The 22,864-nt window shown below is 54.1% G+C and overlaps 1 protein-coding gene across 10 annotated transcripts in view; it reads right to left on the bottom strand.

Annotated features, from left to right (window-relative positions):
- Positions 1-14,434, bottom strand: part of NIN (ninein) — a 64,868-nt gene extending 50,434 nt beyond the window's left edge. For 4 of the 10 annotated variants that reach the window (XM_062635568.1, XM_062635574.1, XM_062635575.1 and 1 more), the window contains exons 1-4: positions 14,198-14,319; positions 13,743-13,828; positions 8,232-8,435; positions 2,291-2,372 (exon numbers count right to left, since the gene is read on the bottom strand). In XM_062635568.1, coding sequence (XP_062491552.1) covers positions 2,291-2,372; positions 8,232-8,414 — 265 coding nt within the window. In that variant the 5' untranslated portion in view covers positions 8,415-8,435; positions 13,743-13,828; positions 14,198-14,319. Of the gene's footprint in view, positions 1-2,290; positions 2,373-8,231; positions 8,436-11,129; positions 11,280-11,320; positions 11,452-13,742; positions 13,829-14,197; positions 14,321-14,401 lie in introns of those variants that run through there. The other 6 variants (XM_062635570.1, XM_062635577.1, XM_062635578.1 and 3 more) reach the window with 6 other exon arrangements.
- Between the last annotated feature and the right edge of the window lie 8,430 nt (positions 14,435-22,864).

Below are 22,864 nucleotides of genomic sequence, written 5' to 3'. Positions count from 1 at the left end.
CAAGGATGCTTTCCCCTGCTGGGTCCCCTTGCCCACGTCCACAGGCTGTTTGGAAGCTGCTGGTTTGGAGATCAAAGACAGAAGCCCTCCACCTGTCCCCAGGGGGCCTTTCGATCACCCAAGTCCCTGGGTAAAACCTCATCAAGGTACAGAGCCACTTCCCTGCAGAGCAAACTGCAGATGCAGCAAACAGCTTTAAGATCTGTGTGCCTTCCCCCCCTCCCCCCCCAAATTAAATTTTCATTTAAATGATATGATTTGAAGGTCTTAACTCAATTTTTGCCCAGCCTGGGGCGGGCTGGAACACCAGCGTTTCCACAGTCTCTGACAGTTTGACACCAACAGCACAAAGCAGCTTGTTCTCCAAATCTCAAGTTTGATCTAAATTAAAAGCAGCAAAGACTTTGGCGTTAACCGACCTGTCAAAACGCATTAAAAATGAATGCCTCCCAGGCCTGCCTGGTGCAGGCTCCCTACCTGCACTGCATGCCCTTTGATTACCTGCCATGCAAGACCCAGCTGATAAACGTGTCCCCAAGGAGGGCTCTCCAGCTCCAACGCAGCCTCTTGCCAGCTGCAATTGTAGCTTCCCCTGCAATAACCCCAAATTTAGCCCTTTCTAGAAGATTTATTTATATTTAAATCAAGCCGGAGCTTCTCAGCCACATGATTCCCCAATAAATGCAGAGCGCTGGATTAGTTCTGGTTCACTGGGGTGCTGGGGCTGCCTCCTGCTCTGTGCCAGCTCCCCTCTGAGGGGCTGGAAGGGATCACAGCAGACCTGACCTCTTGCCAGGGGAGGCTCCCCCCTTGCTCCTGAGCATCTACTGACCTGTGCTGGGAAATTGCATTAAGGGATGCTGGGTGCAAGTGCTGTCATCGCCCACATCCCTCTAAGCATTAAGAGCTTTGGAAATGAGGGGTGGAAAATAAAAGTAATCCATCAGTCGCATCTCTTGGGCCCGGCAGTTTTTGCAGCCTATTTAATGGGAAGAGCTGTAATTTTGCTGAGAGGCTGAGCTCTCCAGTGGAGGATGCTCCAGCTGAGATTGATGCTCCAGGAGAGAAAACCTGGAGTTTCCCCTCTCCGTCCTTGCTAAGCTGTCTTTTCCTTTGGGGATTTCACAGCCCTGCTGCTCCAAAGGCAGGATTAGGGATTTACATACAGGTGTGACAGCAGGCGGACCGAAGCCCCCCAGCTCCAGATGGAGCCACAGGGGCTCAGTCCTCCACAGCTCCCCAGTGCTTCCAGCTCCGCCAGCCCACATGCACAAACAGGGGGGCACACCAAACCTGTGACCCCCTTTCCTGGTCTAAAAAGGCTACATTTTCAAGGCACATTGAAACAAAGCAAGATAAGCAGGACAGCGAGGAAGAGAAGCAGCCAGTGTTTCTCCAACCAGCCCCAACTTGGTTTGTCAGAGGGCTTGTCTTGTTCAGAACCCTGGGAGAAACGGTCACCTCAGAGTTAACTTGCTACAGCAAGTGAGCTCACCCTGCTCATCTCAGACACAAGAAAACAGTATGGACTTTAAAGAAAAATAATGCAAATCAGTGCTAGACAGGGGGAGTATTTCTGCACCGAGCAGCCCATTTCTAGAAGGAAATCTTGTCGAGAGCTTCCCCTTACAACCTTCACAACAAAGAGCAGCACCCAAAACCAGCACAGGTTTCCAGCAAGACACTGCTGTCCCTCAAGACAGATCCCACCAAGCAGCCCCTCAGAGGCATGGCAGGAGCACAGCAGCTACCGCTGGCTCAGGCCTTCTGCTGAGCTGGGGCTTCTGTGCCACATCACATCACCGCAGAGCTGAAGCACTCGAGTGGAGGGCAAGGGGGTGTGCCAGCCCTGGCTGCAAAAAAAGCACCCACAGCAATAAAGTGGCCATTTGGTTGCCTGCCCCTAACTATCTGCTGCAGCTGGAGAGCACCCAAAGCATCCTTGGCCACTGGCAGCGTTATGGGATAGAGAGACCTCAGTACATTTAGCATCCTTGAGATGTCTTAAGCATCTGAAGTGCCGTTAGGGGTCTGTGCCCAGACATCATGTGCCTCTCCAGGCATTCAGATAATGCTAATGGGATATAAATATCTAATAGCTCAGAAAATGCTTTTGTAGAAGGCTCCACAACAGACCTTAGCTCTCCATTCTCCCCAGGTCTGGGCATCCAAGCAGAAGAGCCTACCTTAGCACCTAGAAAGCACTTTCTCTTCTAAGCCCCTCTGTAACAGCCACCCATGTCTGCTTTGCCAAAGAAAAACAGACTGATTTAGATAATTTAGTATTTACCTGTTTCTTGGAAGTGCTCTTCATTTGACAGGGTTCTGGATAAGATGAGGATAAGTGCTTCTTTAAATTGATCAAAGTGGACCTGTGGGGGAAAAAAAGGAAGAAAGGAAGAAATCAACTGGTGCAGAAAATTAAATATCATGCTAATAATCCATCAGGAAGACAGGCAGCAATGCAAAGCACTCAGCCCACCACACTGAGACAAGAGCATGCCTGAATCTGCCAACCACCTCAGCAAGGGACAAGAGTGCACCTCAGACTTGGGGCCTGGGGAAATGACACACAAAGACACAAACAGCATCTCTGAGCATGTGGAAAAAATGACTGTTATCATAGAATGAGTCAAAGCCACTGCTTTAATGCATTGGTTGGGTTTTTCTTACAAGCAAGACAATGAAATAATATATCCACAGGACCAGGGAGCATCTCTATTGCTTGGGATGACCTGGCCAGGGCCAGTGGCTCCTACAGCGAGATACCAGTCCTGACCTGGGATGAGCTGTTCAGCTGTGGAAATACTCCACTCCCCTAATAAAGCTTCAGAAACCACTTTTTTGAAGTGGATGGCAGTGTCCTTTCCCGGGCAGCCCCAGCCTGGCGCTCCAGCCTGCTGCGGCTCCAAAGGGGCTGGAATAGAAATACCATGTGTGGAGCAAGGCTATGGGAAACACGAGCAGGGATGATCCTACCACTGGGGCTTCCCCCCCCCTTTCCCATCTGTGTCTTCCTAGAAAGCCTCCTGCCTCACCACTATGAGCAGTTGCAAAGGGGCTACAGAATCCTCCACAGCTGCGCTGGGGAATGTCAGCAATTCCAGCCGTGGGGGACAGGAACCCAGAGACAGCTGGGGAAGCTATTTGACATGGGTCAGTGGCAAGACAAAGCTGGCTGCTATGATTCCTTTTGGCTAAATAAATCCTGGAGAGAATTTTTACACTGAACAAGAGACTTCACTTAAAGAACCCACCAAGGTTGCCCTTGCTGGCAAAGCTGTTGCTGCGAATCCAGCTTGAGGAGCAGTCAGAGAGAATTCTAATGCTGTGGGGGAGCACATGCTCCTGGGCAGGCAGGGGATGACAGCGGACCTGGGGGCTCAGCCATGGGTCCCCATGCAGGGGAGCACCTCACACTGCAGCACATGTGGTGCACATCATCTCTGTGGTTCAAAATGCACGCTCCCCAGGTAATTAAACAGTTAGAAATATATTCAGCAAAGAAACTTGTCAAGGATGCCTTCATCTGAATACTAATTGCTGTCATTCACTTCCAAACACTGGTGTACTTCAAAAGGACATTTTACAGAGATAGGAGAATTTGTCCGATTCAAAAAACTTGACATTTAGACTAAATGAGCATGAATAAAAGATGAGGGTGTTCGAATAACAGGTCCCTCCGCTGGGATCTCCTCAGGAACAGGGACAACAATCACAGGGATAGACACAGCTGGTCCTCAGATGAGTGCTGGCGCTGGGTTTGAATGGGACCTCATGGCAGTAAGAAAATAAGGAATCACTTTGCATCACTTGTGCGAACACACTGTACGAGTACAACCACCTGTGCAGGTGCAGACAGCACCACTGACATGTAACCTGCTCTGCTTAACAAGCCCCATAACTCGTATTTGCCAAGAAGCACTAAAGAAGGGGAGGAAGGCAGGAGGGGGGCTGAGCCCTCACTGCCACAGCTGCACGCAGGACAGATGGCTCCGGCACTGAGGCCATGGAGCAATTTTACCATGACCACAATGTCCAGAGGAGCCTGTGGAAGATTAGGCTGCAGGGCAGGAGGTGGCCAACCTCCAGTCCCCCTGCCCATGCCAGTGCCTTGGTCAGCTACACAGCAGGATTTAAAATGCAAATCAGCAGCAGAGAGATCCAACAGCAGGCACCTGAACAGGCTCAGAGGGTCCCACAGCATCTTCTGAGAAGTAGTGCCCAACTCTGGAGACACAGCCCAAGGTAGCAGAGGGGGTTATTTTCCTTTAGGAAAGTTTCTGGCTTATCCCAACACCAGATGACCAGGTTAGGTGTGCGTGGCGCACATCCGAGGTCAGATGCTGCATGTGTGTACACAGAGCGCTTAGGGAAACACAACTGTTTAAATCAGAGCTGTGCTCAAGTACAAGCCAGGCAAGGCAGCTTGCCTGACAGCAAAGCCACAAACACTACAGTGACTCCTATTTTAAAGAAAGCCCCATATGCTTGATGCCAGCACACCTCCAGCACCCGTGTGCTGGCACAGAGTCACACTCCTGCCTGGAGAGCCCATGTCAGGGAGGGTATGGGCACCCTGCAAGGGCAAGGGGCACTTCCAGGGATGTGACAGCCCACATGGGCAGGCACAACTAACAGCAACAACCTTTGGGCTTTGCTTAGAGAATATTCCCAGCACAGGGCAGGTGTAACAGCCCTGGGGAGGAGAGCACTACCTGCAGCAGCACTGTACAAAGCACCATCCACTTACGGAAAACAGCCTCAGACACTCAAACCAACCCAAAAACTTGACAAACACAGGACAGAATGCACATACCAGCAAAAACACTGTTGCAGTGTTTGAAGTTTAATAGTATTTTCAATATGCTGGACTAGATTCAGACAAGATTCCAACTTGTGCATCTGTTCACAAGGACCTTGAACAGCAGGCCTGATCCAATCCAGCCCAAACACAACAGAGCTTGGGAGGCAATGACATGGAACGTGTTTGTGCCAACTCAGAGTCATGGATCAGGGACAGGACACAGATACTGGCAAACCCCACAGTGAGACCAGGGTTCTGCACAGTGCTGCAGGCACATTAAGTCCCCAGAGAGGAGACTTGTCCCCAAGAACCAGTAAATCAGAATCAAAGAAGACTAATACACCAACACAGGCATAGCAAGCTCAGGCCGGCTTCCTCACAGTAATCAGAGACCAGCCAAGCTGCCAGCTACAGAGCAACCCCAGCATCTTTGAGATATCTTGACGCCAGCTTTAAAGCAAGTTTCCTATGAAGCTGTGATTTATTAGCACTAAAAAGAGAGTGTGCATGTGTCAAGCTACCTGCTGCTTCTCACTATTTGTCCCTGGAATGCAAAGCAGCAGTCTGCAACCCCAGACTCTGGGGCAAACCAGCATTGGTGTCTTCTTCAAGCTCCCTCTCCTTGATCTTCAAGCAAAGTCCTTTTCCCAGAGCCCTGTCCGTGCTTGCAAACCCCTTCTAGCAGCAGCAAATGCATGGTTGCAGAGGGAAACGTCAGGTGGAAAAGAAACAGGAACAGGGCAATCTCACAATGCCAGTCTCCTGCCTGGCATGCAAAAAGATGCTGCATGTTAGGGGGGCAGCACCACAGCTGGCTCAGAGGGAGTATATTTGCAAGAGGTCACCAGCCAAAGCATCGAAAGGAGCTTACAAGCAAAGCAAAGCCCCATGCCACAATGTCCTTGCTGCAGGCTTGTTAATGCAATAGCACCAGGGCAGGGTGGAACCTGAACTCCCTGTCCCTGCTTGAGGACGGTCCTTGTGCAGGGTCTGGAGGTGCCCGACTCGCCCCATCCTCGCAAATCACATAACCACGGTCATCCTGCAGCCCACTACCACTGTCCCCAGGACACCACTCTGCGTTAGCTAATTAATGGGCAAAACCTCTCGGAGGCCAGATGAGAAGGACATGCCTGTGCATATCCTCTCAGTCCTGCAGTCAAGTGTGAGGGGCCAGAGGAAACAGCCTCCCCAAAGAATCTTAGGAATTGCTGTGACTGCATCGCCTCCACATGCAACTGCACGGGGAAAGCAGTCCTGGGATGGTTTGGCTCTGCTGCGAGTCAGGGCAGGATCTGCACACCCCCGCCACAGCTCAGAAATAGCGTGTACCCACTAATCCCCACAGCATCGCACCGAGTGTGCCGGGGATGCAGCCCGTCCAGCCCCTCACCAGGATGCTGGCTCAGCTCCCGGTCCAACCGAGCAGCCCCACCACGGAGCATTCATCCCCAGAGCAGAGCCACCGGCACAAAAGCAAGCACGTGGCCCCACCGAGTTGTCCCTCAGCAGACAAAACCGTCCCTCCGCTGCCCCCCTTCCCAGTGCCCTCCTGTAAAACCCAGGCTCTGGAAGTGAAGGCAAACAAAGGCTGCTCCCACCACACAGAGGGACCATCTGCGGCAAGGAGCTGGCAGGGCAGGTGCACGGAGCCTGCACTCAGGGAGCAACATGTTTGCTGCTATTCTCCTGATGAGCTCCCTAGGAAACCCAGAGGATTCGATAGCTATTAAATCAGGCTCGCGCTTAGACATGGGCCATTGCTGCTGCTAACGAGCACAAATGCCAGAGAGATGGGAGGAAGCACAGGAGATGGATTCTTCTGACATGATTCAATTCACAGGCTGTAAACGAGAACCATTCCCAAGACAAAGCAGGGCAACGAAATAAAAATGCTCCTCAGGATGTCTTGTGCCATGGGACAGGTCACAGGGATTGAGCTGGGCAAGCATGACCAGCACTCGGGATGCTTTAGCAGGAGCTTTTTGGTGCCACTGGGCTGAGCATTTACAGCATTTAACCTTGCTTTCCTCCCACTCTGAGCAGGCTACAGGGATGAGCACTGCTGTTTTAGCCCTGACCAGGCATGACAACCACATCCTTACTGCCCTTCCTTCACCTCTAGCCCACTATCCTGCAAGCAGCAAAGCCAGAGAACAGCATCCGAGCAGTGGAAGCTCAGGATGTCCAAGCAGCACAGAAAGTCTCCAGTGCACAAGCGAGTGCCACACTGCAACTTCAGAGGTCAGAAACCCCTATCTGGATTCATCTGCTCTCCAGCACTCTCACTCTCAGCAGAAGAGCTACTGCTCAAGGGCAGGCAAGGAAGAGGAGGCTTTGTTCATTAAAGGAGTTGTTTTGTGAAAGCTGCAGTTTGATAGGAAACTGGAGCTGGGATGGCTGCTTAGCTTATGTCTATCGAGAGCCCCAACTGCCTGCTCTGCGTTTTCTGATACTAGTAAGCAGTGATGGGATTTCAGGGTGATTTTGAGGGAAGCATCCAACACTCTCTGAGCACAGTGTGCCAGGAAAGAGATAATGCACGAACACAAGGACATCCACGCTGAACATGGAGATTCCCCCAAGGGCAAGCAGCTTCCTCTCAACAACCTGGCATTTAACTCTATAAAGGTATAACCACAACTGAAAAAGTCACTTTGGAAAGCATGGTGTGCTCACTGGCCACAGCTCCCCTCCTCAGGCTGGTGGGATGCTGCAGCCCTGCAGAAGGAGCCATTGGTCCCCCAAACCCCGCACCAGGTACCATAGACAAAGGTGGCTCAGCCAGCGACTGCCGGTGTTGGACAATAGCCTCTTCTTCTGAGAAATGTGCATGACTGCATGCGGCTCCACCAGTTTAACCACAGCTTAAGTCAAGGTAAATCACAGGCTCAAGCCCTGGCTATACCTCCCCAGCCCTGCAGTTTGTGCAAGCACCCGGTGAGCTGGTTTGGGGAGATGACCTAGGCCAGAAGCAGCACTAACCACTGCCGGGGGCACACACACAATGTTAACAAGCATGTGCTGGGCCCAGCACCAGTGTGAAGGCAGCAGGGACCCAGCACTCAGCCTCGGACACTGGGACAACACACCATGCATCAGCACAATGCCAGCATGCAAGGCTAAACATACAGTGGTTGTTTCTGAGTGCAGACTACCTCCAGTCAGGGAAGACACATCAGTAAGCAGTTTCCTTCCCTTTTATCACTAATCCCCCTCTCGGAAGCTGCCCTGTGCCCACCCTGCTGAACAGACCAACAGACACTGCCAGTCCTGCAGCCCCAGAGCCTCAGAGGTGCTGGACATTCACAGGTTACAGATGTTCTGCCTCTTTCCATCACCCTCCCATGCACACAGGAGCAGCTGCCTGCCACTGCCTTGCTCCCAGGCCCCCCATTGTCCCCCACCATCACCCCAGACTTACCCTGCCTAGGAGGCTGTCTTGGAGGAGGGTCTGCTGCAGCGCTGGGGCTACCTCCTCCAGGTGCAGCACATGGCAGAGGTCAGTGAGCTCCTCCTGCCCCAGGGACCCCGTGCCTGTGCTGTCAAAGCTGTCAAAGAGCTCCTTGAGGCGAGCTTCATACTGGTCCTGCTCAGCTTCATCCATCCCATAGCCTGCCACACACACCTGCAGGGAGAGATGGGGCCAGTTAACATCAATTACGGTGCCCACAGCAGTCTAAAATCCCCAAGGGCTGGTACAGGGACAACCCAAGAACCTGTTTGTTCACAGCAAGTGAACCTAGTGCTCTACCACTGCTACAGTCTCTTCCATCCCACCAGGTGAAGGCAGGAGTTGCACAGCAGAGAGACCACGGGGACAAGCCTGCAGAGCCACCCCACACTGCCTCAATTAGTGTCTCAGCTAGAGCAGCGGAGGAGCTGCAGGGGAAAATTGCTCCCTTGAGCCCTTCTGGTTCCCAGGTGTCACAGGTGATGCTTTGCCCACCTTAGCGAGAAGATAAACAATGATCCCAGCAGCCACAGCTCACCAGTGGCAGGGAGGAAAGCGTGGGGCTCTCTGCATGCAGAGGGGAGGGCAAGACACCTCAACTACTGCCTCTGCCCTCATCCCAAACACTTCAAGCAAGCCAGCCACCATATGCACCTCCCTCCATGAACACAAAACACATCCTTGTGCCAAATATGCTCATTTTGATGCTGGCCTGACTTCAGGGAGCCCCAACACGCTGTCAGCCCTGTTGATGCCAGTGTGCAGCATCTCTGCTTTCCTTCACAACCCCAGCGTGTCCCCGCTGCATCACTGCCCAGTCCCATGGCACTGCTCTGCTTCAGGCACTTCACATCAAACCCTGTCTGAAAGCAGAGAGCTGTTTGACAGGGGACACTGCTAGGATGGCAGCAAACCCAGCCCCAGAACAGAGCTGAGCGCAGCACAGAGGCAGCTGAAACATACCTGGTCTCCTGCACCAGCAAACAAAGCCAAGGTGGTTTCCTTACCACTTGCCCAAGAGCTTCACCCTCCCCTCCAAGTCAACAATTTCTCATCTCTCTCATCCCATTGCTAACCAGAGCATCATAGCCCCAGGAACTGTTCTGGCAGGGAACGGGGAAGGATATTTCCTGTCTGAAATGAAGGATTCAGCTGGCATCCCATTACCCAGCCTGGCTGCCTGGCTCAATGCAGCAGCAGCATAGCCCAGTGCTATGACACAGCTCTGGCATGCACAGCCACCGCAGCAGACATGCACAGGCACTGCAGCCATCATCGACAGGGCATACCAAGTGGCAATAGGCATTGCAGAGACCCAGTGCCCCAAGGATACCCCGAGATGTTCAGCCAGCCTCAGACCATCACACAAGAGCCAGCCAGGCCTCCGCGTGAGCTTTGTTTTGCCAGTGCTGCTGCCGGTCACCTCATCCAGATTTCCCAAAGACGAAGCCCTATCCAAACCCCCTCGATGTCCAGCCCTGCCACCTCCCACTATCTGTCTTAGCATTGCAGGGTGCCTGCAGCTGCCTGTGTCACTGACAGTGCTCACGGACATCCCGGAACAAGTGAAGCTGCCCCAACTGCAAGGTGCAGCCTGATTTCACGCCCTGTCCACTACTGCAGCCTCGAGGAACACTGATCTTCTAGAACATCGTGAGCCATCACATCAGCTCACACAAGCACACCATGGAAGAGAGGCAATTAGAAAAGCCTGTCCAATGTGGCTGGATAAGTGGGAAACATCCAGGGTAGCACTGCAGCAGCTGTGTCCTTGATTTTGCCGGCCACAGGAGTAGATGACAGTGCAGAGCAGCACCAGACTCCCGTGCCTGCTGAGGGATGCAGGGCTGGTGCCAAGCAGCATGCAGGGTTCACAGGACAGAAATAGCCCAGCCTGGCTGTCCTTCCTCCCTTGCCAACATGGGCAAGGATGGCAGCATCACAGAACATCTCAAGAGAGTGGACACAATCCCACCCCCATCCCCACATTGCCCCACCTGAGCCCCAAACCCTTGGTGTCCCCTGGTTTATAGCCCCGCCCCAGATGCCACTTGAGCTGCTTTAGCAAAGCACCCAAGCACTGTGGGAAGAGGTGAAGATACAAATGCATTTGCATTCAGCTCAGGGCACAGAGGAGTTGTCGGCACCCAAAACCTCAAGTGCTTGCTAGCAGAAGGAAGGCAACAAACTACTTTCTGTTCTCAAGCCAGCAACCCCACTTCCCACCCACACCCGTGGCTCAGCACACATGGGGCTCCATAGTGTTGCTGGGTACCAGCACCGGGAGAGCTCTGCCCAATCCAGAGCTCACAGCTGATCCTGCAGCAAAGGTGAAACCGACCCATGGAGCTTTCCAGGCATTTATGAGTTACTTCAGAGTCAGCCACCTCCTGCCCACCAGAGACCTCTCTCACCAGTACCTGACCCTACTATCACACTACCAGAACCAGTTCCCCCAGTCAGACAGCACAAAGAGCCTAAATGCCACCTCCCAATATGTCCCCAAGCACCCATGCTGCTGGAACATTGGGATCACCCTGTCTCAGAGCCATACCATCAAGCAGCCCCCCAAACCTACCCTAGATGAGTCCAGATGGGCTGAAGGACCCTGGGACCCCATAAAAGAAAAATACAATCCCCAAAAGAGAAGAGCATCAGGTGCATAGCCCCTGCCTGGGGCAGGGCTGCGCTACAGCCCCGGTGAGGATTTTGGCCCCGCCAGCCTCACATATCCCCATGGCGAGGGATGGTCAGAGCTCCACACAAGCTCAGTGAGACCCAGCCACCCTCGCGCAGCCCGGGGAGGGGATTCCATACCTTCAACATAACAAGCATCAGAAATAAAGAATGACAACGCTCTTCGCCTACCTGCAGTCAGTCAACAATGGCAAGCTGCTGGCAGCAAGGCGATCCCGCACGCATCCTGCACAACCTCCATCTTAGGAAGCCGGCTCCAGCAGGCAGCCGGCTGCACAAGGTGACCCAAGATGCCTACTCCCAGCTGAATTATTCAGCAGCGCTTTGAGGGGGGGGGTGAAAGAAAAGCCCAACCCTCCTACCTGATGATCTCACAGGCTGCCTGGCATCACCCAGCAGTCAAAATAATGAGGTCAGCGGCATCAGAGCCCCAGCTCACAGCCACCCTCTGCACCCGCGCACTGGAGCTGCCCTGCAGGGTAGGGGATGGGAGACTGGCTATGGAGAAAGGGCTGGGGGGAGGGGAGGAGGAGCACAAGAGGCACACAAAGCCCGAATTAAACCCCAGCCTTTCATCTCCACTGCAGATGGGCCAGCAGCTGAGATGCAGGAGGGCAGCCCACACCAGGCAGGATAGTAGGGGTGGGCAGCAGCTGAGTGGGGGCTCCCTGGTCTCCACATAGGGCATCACTTTGTTCAGATTTATAGCTGCCCTTCTGTGCCATGTTAAGTCTCCCCAAATGACTGGCTTGAGCAGACAGCACAGGAAGGTGCGGGTTTAGGAGAACTACTTGGAGTCCTAACCACACTATTATTTATTCCTGTTCTCCCTACAAGTCCCTAGAAGCATAGTGGTCAGGGATGATGAGACGAAGTTTTCACCAGCATTTCTTTCCTTCCTTCCTTCCTTTAAATCCACCCCCTCCTGAGAGCCAGATAACCTTCACAGCACACAATGTGGGGGCCTGATACAACTGAATTTGCAGCTAAATTTAACTCGGTATAGGCATAAGCAGGAATTACCACTTGGCATATTAAATTCCTGGAATCAATACCAAGCTCGAAGCTTCAGCTTCTGACCGATGAAGACACAGACTGCCTAGTCAATCTATGGCACCATCAAGTAAAAACACCACAATTAGCACAATGTCTTTTTTTTTTTTGGTGCAAAACAGTATTAATGCAAACAGCATTCATGCAAGCTGCTCAATGGCACAAGCTGGGGATTTTAGGGATGCTCTGCCCAAATGCCCTCATGGGCTGTCATCACCAACTGCCCCTCTCCAGGGCTATGGGCTACCCTGCCTCCATCCCAACCAGCCCTCCACAGAAGGCAGTGGCCTGGAGCATGTAGTCTCCTTCAAGAGACAGTATGGAAAATGCTGCTTTGCTCCTACTTACTTGATTGCCCCAACTCAAATGAGGGCCTGGCAAGTAGATGCAGGTAAGTGTCCAACAGAGCACCATCATGTGGCCACCTTCAAAACACGAACACCAACTCCCCGAGATGTAACCATTTGGTGGCATCCACCCCATGCTGAAGAGCAAGGCCAGGTGTGACCACGTTAAAAGCAACTTGCCTTTCTCCCTGCACTTGAGCCAACAAGGATGATGTGAACGCAACTGGCAAAAAACCACCAGCACCCCAATTTTTAATGGCAGGATTTATGACAAGATGTCCATCAGCCACCAAAATCAGACCCTAAAGCCCTTGATGGAAACTCAGAGCTAAGGTTGTCTCATCTAACTCATTATCTCTTTCCCCTAATGAACCATCTCATCCATGGCAGCTGCAGCAATTCACTCAGTACACATCCAAACCCCCCCCCCCCACACTGCCTGTGTCAAGGTGATTTCTGAGCTCAGCCCACCCTGCAACACCCATCCACAAAGGGTCACACCAAGAAAGCAAGGAGAAGGGAAAAACAAAACCCAAAAGGGCAATGAAGCACCCAAGTATCAGTAAATCACTTGACAGCACACCCGACTCTTCAAGGGTCACCACTGAAGTCAAACTTTACAGCTGGCGGTTCCTCCTCGCCATTGAGCATAGCCATAATTTTTTGGCACTGGCTGCTTTGCACCTCAATGCCACCTCTCACCGCGCTCCCAAAACACACGCAAACCCTCCAAAGTTGGCAGAGAAAGGAGATTCTGTTAACCAAGCTCCACTCCAGATTAGCAAAGCAGTGATAGCCTATAAAGCACTATCGATTTATGTAAAGAGTTTCAAAAGAAGGCAGTGTTTTGAATATTCACACCACCCTGGTATTTGCATTGTAATAGGGCCTTTCAATCAGCAGCCTTCCCCTCCATAAAGAAAAACAATGCGCCCATCTGGTTTGGTTTTCAAACCCGGCTGGAGTTGCGCTGCAGTAACTGGGGGAGCCTGCGTTCCATAAAGCCCAAGGTAGAGGCACAAAGCCGATAATTTCAGAAGTAAACAAAGCGAGCTGTCAATTTAACCAGTGGTACCTCGCACACCAGGAAGTCAGTGATACAGTAATTCCTGTGGAGCTCAGCTCCGTGCTGGCTCCGGTAAACCCAGTCCATGCTGAATCACGGCGGTAATGCCCATCATACTACAGGGACCGGGCCTTTGCCATAATCCCTGTTTTGGTGAGCATATGGGAAAGACGGGCAGGATAAACACACACACACACACACACACACACCCCCCAAACTGACACCCGCTTGCGCGGCAAACCCCGGATGCACCCTGCTCTGGGGGCTGACCCCCCCAGGCTGCGGGTTTGGGTTTCATAACCTCAACCCCATCCTTACCCGGATGCGCCAGAGGTGATGGGGCCCACGGTTTGCGGCCAGACAGCAGATGCTGTCTGCCGCCTTGGTGACAGCGGGGACTTCGCCTACGACAAAACAACTGCTATTACAAATTCCTCCAGCCTCAGCCTGCTGCTTTTCAAACACGGAGAGAACTGGGCCAGAACCGGCTCCCATTCCCAGCATTTTGGGGCGTTCAGAGCACCCAAATACCACTAAATCATTTGACAGCACACTCAGCTCTTCAAGGGTGGCCATCAAAGCCAGCAGTCCGGGGACAACGGCGCACCGCGAGATAGGGTTCTGCCACCGGTGCTGCTGCCACTACCGGGGCCGCGATGATTTTGCCGTGGCTCCCCCACTCCTCAAAACCCCATCACTACATCGCACCCTCTGACTACGGGACCCCCTCCCTTCCGCAGCACCCCTCAACTGTCCCCTCGCACCCACCTTACCGGGTCTCCCCGGGCCGGCGCCCCGCACACACGGCTGGAAGGGGCGGGCTGCGCCCCAGCACCGCCCGCGGAGGAGGGACCGGCGGCGGTCAGAGCCTCACATCCCCCCCGCCCCAGCTCCGGAGCTCAGTGCACCCCTGTACCGCGGTGCTCCGGTATGTCCCGACCCCCGACGCCGCGGCGCCGTTCCCCTCCCGGGCTCACTCGGCGCAGCTGCCGGCTCGGCGGAGCGTTGCGAAGAGAGCGGAACAGAACGGAATGGAAAAGAGGCGGCGCCGCGTTCAAATGCAGCGGCGCTTATTGGGTCCCGGAGTAGGGGCGGCCCTGGAGCGGGAGCGACCGGCAGCCTTTGTGCAGCGGGGTCCCGCAGGCACCACCCGGTCTCGCCCTGTGGCCGGCACCGGCAGCGCCCCGCGCAGATGCCAACGGCTGCGTGGGGTCCGCCCCGTGTCTCGCACCGCCGTGGTCCCCGCTGTCCTTCCCCCCTGGGTGGCGTCACGTTAGTTCTGACCATCTCGCACCCCAGGGGGCATCATCCCGGCTCCCCACTGTTCTGCACCCCTCGGGACATGGCCCTACAGCCCTTCATTACATAAAAAAAAACAAACAATGGCGCATCTGGACTGCCCCATGTCTGAAGGTCATGGAATGATGTCACCCCACTGTCCCCTGCCTGGGAGACATGGCACCCTGGATCCCTGCCATCCCAGGGCCTGCAGAGTTGGCATCCCCCATGGGTGTCCTTGTGTCACCATGCTGCACCTCATGGCACCCAGTCCTGTCACTCACTCCAGCACCCATGGTGTCTCAGCACACAAACCCACCTGTGTCTTCCACTCGCTTTGGGGAAAGAGATCACCCTCTGCCCCATAAGCCATTCCATAGGGGGTGAGGGTCCAGGGCACTGACTCACCTCCCATGGGCACCTCAAAATTCAAACCCTTATTTAAACCTCAGCAGCCACCATTAGAGCCACCAGCCGCTCACACTCCTCAGCGCCAGCAGCACAGGCTGAGTGGCAGGAAGCCAAATGTCATGGAGGGTTATGGCTTGTGGATTCTCTGATGGCTAATAAGGAGTTACACACACACACACACACACACACACACACACACACACACACACACTAACACTGCAATCTACTCTCACACAATTGCATGAGCTTATTTTGCTCATTTTGCAAAAACGCCAGGGAATGTAACAACTTTGAAGCCTTCTTCCCTTTTCTAAGACATCTCTGAAGTTGGTCTGCAGGTTCAAGTGTTTATGGGGGAGGAGCAAGGGGAACACAAAAGCCTCGCAGCCATATACATGCACACATTGCAGGTTGCATAAGCCTTCGATAGGAAACCAAACTAAAAACTCCACAAGGCCCTGCAGTGGAGATGTGAGCTGGTTTGCCACACAGCCCCACTGGCTATGGGGACACCATATGTGAGCTAAAAACCATGATAAGACATTATCCCTGCAGCAGCAGGGATAATTCTGCTGCCCCAGTGTCCACACATCACTGCCAGCTGCCCCCATGCCAATGCCATGGCCATGGGACATGGCAGCACCAAACACGTCCCCCAAAGCCCTGTCCAGGGATGAGGCCATGTCACAACAGGCAATGAAAAAGGTGACTTTACAGGGAAGGGGGCCTTTGGCAAGAGGCTTTGCTGGACAGATGTTGCCTGCCATGAGCTTTGCGCTGGGAGAGAGCTTTTTGTTTTGGTCTTTAACATTTGCCATTTTTCTCCAAGTCTTTCTCCTGCTCTGACACTTGCTGAGGGTTTTCCTTTCTTTTGTTTCTCTCTCTCTTTCCACATTTGCTTTTTCAGCCCCAGTTCAAATACTTTTCCACCATGTATTATGCCGAAGTTGAAACCATCTGGTGCTTTGTTTTGTTGCAAGCCCAGCGAGTGCCAGGACCTTTATGCTCCTCACCCTCCTCCTTGCCGCGACAGCGCCGGTAGTCACTAATCCAAGCAACAACCCCCCAAAATCTCCGCTATCACTCAACAAAGCAACTTGCCACACATTTGCATGTGTGCAGCCAGATGGGAGGTGGGGACAGGCAGCACGCTCAGTGTCCCTGTGTCCCCAAACAGCCTACAGGGATGTACAGACCGCCGGCTTGGCAGTGCTGGGCTGTATCATCACAGTGCAAATTCCTGACTCATTTCTAGGACCGGCTGCTAGCAAAGGCATCCTGATTTTATTCCCCCCCCCCCCCCCCTTTTCCCACAGGAGGAAAGCATGTTTCAAGGAGCCATGGAGCCCTGCCAGACATGGACCCCAACAGCCTGGTTTTGGAGCCCATTTCCAGTGAGCAGCTGTGTCTGAGGGTGGCATTTGCGGCAGGAGCCTTCCAAGCAAGCCTGGCGGAAGGAAACCTCTCCTTGTCCCACCACCACATGCAACACACGCCACAAAAGAAAAACATGGGGCATGTAAGACAACCCAGGACTGTTGGACATGAGCTCCCTCCAGCAGCCCGGATGGACTCAGCGCTGCAGCTAGGCTCGAGGGCTGGCACGGAGCCACCTGAAAACGGGGTCAGCAGCCATGGGTCTGGCACAAGCAGTGGGTGACCCCTTCTTGAGGCCCTATAGAAGCACTCACTCTCCCTGCATGGCTCTCGCTGCCCCGTCACTCTTCCCTCCCCGTTTCCCCTGCACAATGGGGCGCTTTGTTCTCCTGGGAGAGGAAAGGTCCGACTGTGGCCCGGGGAGCTGGGCAGTGCTGAGAGCTGCTCCAGCCTTCCGGGGATCTCCTTCGGCTGTGCCGTGACGGGAGAGACACACTTCAGCCCGCCCCCCGCCCTGCCAGGGGAAAGCAGGGCCATAAACCAGCAAAAACATTAAAAAAAAAAAAAAAAAAAAGGAATAGCTGTGAAATCATCAGCAAAAATGAACAAAGTGGGCATGTAGGAAAAGACGCCGTAGGAAAATCCAGCCGGAAACCTCCCCCTCTCACAGCTGGTGCGGGGAGAAGTTTGGAAGGAAACAAGCCCAAACTTTGCTGGTTTTGCATAGAACAATGGCGAGCCGTGCGGTGTCGCGCCCCTCGGCTGCGGCTCATTGCTGCCATCGCATGTCCAGCCCCCGCTGTACAAGCCGCATTTCCCTCACCACGCTCAGGACTGAGCCAGCGCAGCCTCTCGCTTGGAGGTTTCCCTCCAGCCCGGGAGATCCTCATGTTTGACACGTTCGCTGTGCTGGTTCCTTATGGCACGAAGTGTTTGCGCCATCCCGGTGCACGCACGGCATCTGCCAGAATCCTGTGCTGATCCCCTTCAGCTCTTGCAGCCCAATAATGCCTGGCAACCTGCCCCTCCCCATTGACAGCAAAGCGAGGTGTTGGGGCCATCTCTCCTGCCCTCTTCATGGCAATGCACTGCTGCTGCCCCAGCTGCAGCCCCTGCACCCACCAGGGATGGGGGGAAGCCGGGGGGAAGCCGGGGGGGGGGGGGGGGGGGAACCAAAAAGCTGTCATGAATCAAGCCAGCCGGATGTGCTGATTGCTTTCGCTTGTCCTCCTGCTCCCTCGGCATGGGCAGAGCGGCTTGCGGCTGGCCTGGGCCACGTCACTGCACCGTGTGCTGATGGGGAACCCGCACCCACCTGCCCACAGCCCTGGTTTGACGGGACCTGCCTGGATCTGCATTCGGGGTTGGCACAGGCTGCATCCGCATCAACCTGAGTCACAGAGCTGCACATAAGCACTCGCCTGGAACACATTCCTGCTGAGCAACACCTCAACTGTCCACCAAGGGTGCCGGGTGCTGGAGGGTGCAGCGCCACGTGCCCAGCGCCTGCCTTGTCTCAGCAGCCTGTCCCACCATCGTGTCCTGCCTTGCCTGGCCCTGGAGCTCGGCTGAAATGGCAGGAGCAGCCCGGTGTGCGCTGGTCTTGCTCGGGAGGGCAGGTGGCATAAGAGCAGCTCGAAACGCTGGCACGGGCTGGCTGCTCCTCCAGGAAAGGGTTTGCTCCCAGTCCTCCCGAGGTGTATTGACTAAAGCCCTCTCTGCTGTGGGCCATGCTGGCTGGTTCAGTGACACGGGCAATGGCCCAGTCGTGTGTCCCTGCTCTGCAGAGATGAGGGGTACAGAATGAGCCTGAGCCTCTTCTTCTATGGGTGCGTCCTCCCCTGTCACAACCATGCATGTGCCCTCCCCTGCTCCTTCCCCTCTTAACTCGCTCACTGGCATCAATTTTTGAACTCCAGTTGCTCCTCACTGCCCCAAACTTTTCCTCAGCCTGGGTGTCATGGGGCTGTGGTACTGCAGTGATGTCCCATCTACTCTTTACCCTACGTAGAGAACTTTGCTCTAAGCCCAGCTCAGACCCACATCTAGGGATTAGAAACCAGGCTCTGAACAGTACAGGATGGTCAGCAATAACAGTGTAAGATTTACTGCACCTTGTACAGAGACTTCTTGAACATTAAGTGATGCCAGCCGCTGCATGCAGCAACCACAAGCACTTACCCAAATCCACACCAGGAACCTGCTATGGCACTGAAATTACTGTTGTAAGTAATAAAAACTACTGAAAAATGTTCTAATTTGCCCACTGCCTCAAGGATGCTTCGGGATACTTGGGGGATGGGGATACTGTTGTGATCTGGCTGCTGCTCCTGGGACAGGACCATAGAAACCGTCCCCAGGAGCATCACATGGGGCAGTGTGTGGAGGGGGTTAATAGCTCTACCCCTTAACTCCCCAGCACTGATGCCTCAGGAGTGGCAAGAGCTGCACCCCAGGTCCTGCTTCAGCACCACGTGCAAGGGCATCTTTGGTTGTGGGCCATGCTGGCTGGTTTGGTGACACAGGCGATGCCCCCATCTGCGTGACCTGTGTCCAGGCAGTGCATTCTCCAGCAGAGCAGGAGGACAAGTGGAAGCAACCAGCACATCTGGCTGGTTTTATACGTGAGACCTTTTTGCTTCCACCCTGTATTTTCCCTCGCCTCTGGTGGGTGATGTGGGTGCAGTTGGGCTGCAGCAGCGCGTTGCCATGAAGAGGACAGAAGAAATGCACATCACTGCCCGTAGGGATGGGCGGGGTGCTGCCTAAACTGCCTTCAGGGTCTTTATTTGGCTGCAAGAGCTGAAGGGGATCAGCACAGGATTCTGGCAGATGCCGTGCGTGCACCGGGATGGCGCAAACACTTCGTGCCATAAGGAACCAGCACAGCGAACGTGTCAAACATGAGGATCTCCCGGGCTGGAGGGAAACTCCTCCAAGCGAGAGGCTGCGCTGGCTCAGTCCTGAGCGTGGTGAGGGAAATGCGGCTTGTACAGCGGGGGCTGGACATGCGATGGCAGCAATGAGCCGCAGCCGAGGGGCGCGACACCGCACGGCTCGCCATTGTTCTATGCAAAACCAGCAAAGTTTGGGCTTGTTTCCTTCCAAACTTCTCCCCGCACCAGCTGTGAGAGGGGGAGGTTTCCGGCTGGATTTTCCTACGGCGTCTTTTCCTACATGCCCACTTTGTTCATTTTTGCTGATGGTTTCATAGCGCTTTTCTTTTTCCTTTTTTTCTTTTCTTTTCTTTTCTTTTCTTTTCTTTTCTTTTCTTTTCTTTTCTTTTCTTTTCTTTTCTTTTTCTTTTCCTTTTCCTTTTTTCCTTTCTTGTCTTTTCCTTTATTTTAGTTGAGTTTAGTTCAGGTTTTGTTTTTTTTTTTTTTGCTATGTCATTGCTAATTTATGATGACAATGGCATCTTTATCTCCGCTGGTGACACTGGTCACTAGCTTCACAGAGCTCTCACTGCTGTGGAAGTCAGAGGCTGTGCAGGATTCTCACAAAGTCTGCTAAGAAACCACCGCAGGCTGCAAAGCACCATCTGTGCTGGCCACAGAAGGTCTGTGAACGGGGAGCAGCAGGTGCAAGTGAGCACAAGGATTCACAGCAGGAGCAAAATTCTCTGCTGTTTGGGTGGAAGCAGCATCAAGTAACCCGTGCCCCCACCTAGGCACTAGCTGGGCATCCCAGCTAGGCTGTCATGCACGCTGCTCCTAGCAGGGGGCCTGGGGGCCAGAGTTATTCTTTTGCATGCAGGAAAGTCCACGCAAAGAGAATAATTGATGTTTTGACCCTAAATCTCTTGTTTCCAGCAGTGTCCCCAGTGCTGGTTCATGTGCGGTTCCAGGGCTTGGGCCAAATCACAGCAGGTCATGTTCAAAACATCCAAGTCTCCTCTCAGAGAGGAGCCCTCTCAGAAGGCTGGGGCTGGTCAGGGCACAGATCCCCATCCCTTTCTGCCACGTGTGCAGGTGAGGGGCTCTGGGCAGCCGGGCCGTGAGCTGGGCTGGGCAAGTCGCTGTGCTAGTACAGATGGACTGAGGGACATTGCCACTGCTGCTGCAGGGTGTCACTGAGACCAGGCTCGATGAAATGCACAAGAAACTCAGCATGAATTCAGCATTGCCCACAGCCAGGTGGGGAAAGGCAGAGCAGTTTGCCTGTGCGAGGCTAGGGAATCCCATAGCCACATGGGAGGCAATGAAAGGGTTTTAGCAAAGTCATGCTTGAAAAGAATATATCCTTGTTTTATTTCCAGGCTGGAGCCTTTGAATCAGTTCTGCCTGCTGAGGAAATACACTGCCCTTGTGTTTGCATGAACAAAGCCAGCGGCCAGGGCCATCTGTGCACCCAAGTGACAGCACGTCGGTTCTGGGGGTTCAGCTCCTGGCTGGCTCTTGCAGTCATCCTGGGAGCACAAGGGAGATGATGTGGTAGGATGGCGATCCCAAGGAAGCGACCAATACCACAAACACAGAGCTCGGCCCTGGAATGATGCAGACATAGGCTTAGCTGCGTACCAAAGGGGTTGTTTAGGCCAGCACAGTGCCTCAGTGGGACAGGCAGCATCCAACATGAGCCCTCAGGGTTGTCTTTCATGGGGACATCTCTGGTGCTATTCCTGCGACCCTGCAGTGCCCAGGCCCCCACAGACCCCACAAACACCCTTAACCCTGTGGCAGCTCCTTATTGCAGGAGGCCACATGTGAGATTTCAATTTGATATGGAATGTCTTGGGCTGGATGGGAATAAGAACTGATAAGGCTGACCTGATAAGGCCTCAAAACTGGCACTGCCAAGACTGGCAGTGATTTCTGCAGCACCCAGAACAGCTTTGCTGTTGTTATTAATGCTACCAAAACCTAAGTGGCTTTAACAGAATCCAGCCAACTGCCAGGCAGCAGCCCAGCTCTGGGACTTGGCAAGGGGCAAAACCCACTGCATCATCCCCTCCAGGTCTTGGAAGGCTGCAGGTGACACATGCGAGTCTGCTGTGCTGCTGCACGGGGACAGGGGGAAAGGATGGGAGATGAGAGAAAGGAGCACAGCCTGTGCTCCACACAGATCAATACAGCTCTGCTGGGCTGGACCTTTGAGCATCCCAAACCCACCACATCTCTCTGTGTGCATTGAGAAGCCTGTACCTCACCCATGATCCAGCCAGGGATGGTGATCCTTTTGGAGCAGTACATGGATGTCACCACTGCAGAGGCGAGGCACCCGAAAGTGTCCCCATCTCGGGTGTCCTCCCTCCTCAGGTTCTGCCTGGGGTTTTCCCTGCGCTGCAGTGGCAAAGGGCTGTGTGCTTCCCCCAGCAGGATCCCCCAGGGTCTATGATTAATAGTAGTGGGTGCAGTGGGAGCTCTGCCTCTTCCAAAGATGCAGGGGCCCCTCCTCAGGCCCTGGAATTAACTCCGATATCAATAAAATCTGCCCCAGAGATAATGTGCTCTGCAGATGCCAGCCCAGAGACCAGCCTGCCTCACTCGTGCAGAGATCATCTGCTTTGCAGACGCCAGCTGCCCTCGGGGCTGCCACAGAGCCCCTGCACATGCTCCCCGTGTGCAGCTCCTTTCCCTGGGCTGCTCTATTGAACAGTTTACTTTCCACCCTCCTCCTGCAGACCCCGGTTTTCCTGGCATCACTGCAGCGAAGGAGAACCAGGGGCCCCGTACGCAGTGGGAGCGATCGCTGCCTTCCCATCCCTTGCTTCCCCCATTGTCTGCAGCAGGGGAGCAGGAGCCGTTCCTAAGGGTTCATTCCTAGCCCACAGGTCACACCAGGAGCTTTGCTCACAAACTGGCGCTGTGTGTGTGTCCTGCTGACAAGCATAGGCTCTTCTGCCTGTTACTTTACTGCCTTTGTGTGTGTTACTTATGTCAGGCTGAGAGCACATCCTTCTCATGGGAAGCCAGAAGAAGCTGAGCTGGACCCACGTCAAATGGGCAGCAGCGGTGGTGCAGTGTTTGAGGAGGGGTCGTTCAGACCCATGCTCTGTTCCTGTCGCCTGTCTTGGCTCAGTTACAGTTCTTAGCAGCAAAGATGCTCCGGCTTTGCTCGTCCTCAGAGCAGGCCTGGCAGGAGCGAGTGGGTGATGTCAGGTGGGCAAAGGAAGAACGAGGACAGGGATGAGGACGTGAGTTCATGTGGGCATTGATGATGGCCGGGAGCAGGCTCAGGAGGGAGGCTCCCTGTGCACAGGGCACAGCCAGCTCCACAGTCACCCATCTCCCAGGAGAACCAGCTCCTGCAGGACCCCGGGACGTGGTCCCGTCTGCTCTGGTCTCCCCTCACCCTGTGGTGCAGGCTCCGGTCTCAAGGGACAGGTTCAGCCCAGGCTGCAGCTCCAGACAGAACTCCTGGATCCTCTCCTT

Source organism: Pezoporus occidentalis, unplaced genomic scaffold, assembly GCF_034315485.1.
Source record: "Pezoporus occidentalis ecotype Australia unplaced genomic scaffold, CSIRO_AGI_Poc_V1 ctg46, whole genome shotgun sequence".
NCBI classification, from domain to species: Eukaryota; Metazoa; Chordata; class Aves; order Psittaciformes; family Psittacidae; genus Pezoporus; species Pezoporus occidentalis.
This window is presented reverse-complemented; position numbering and strand designations above follow the sequence as displayed.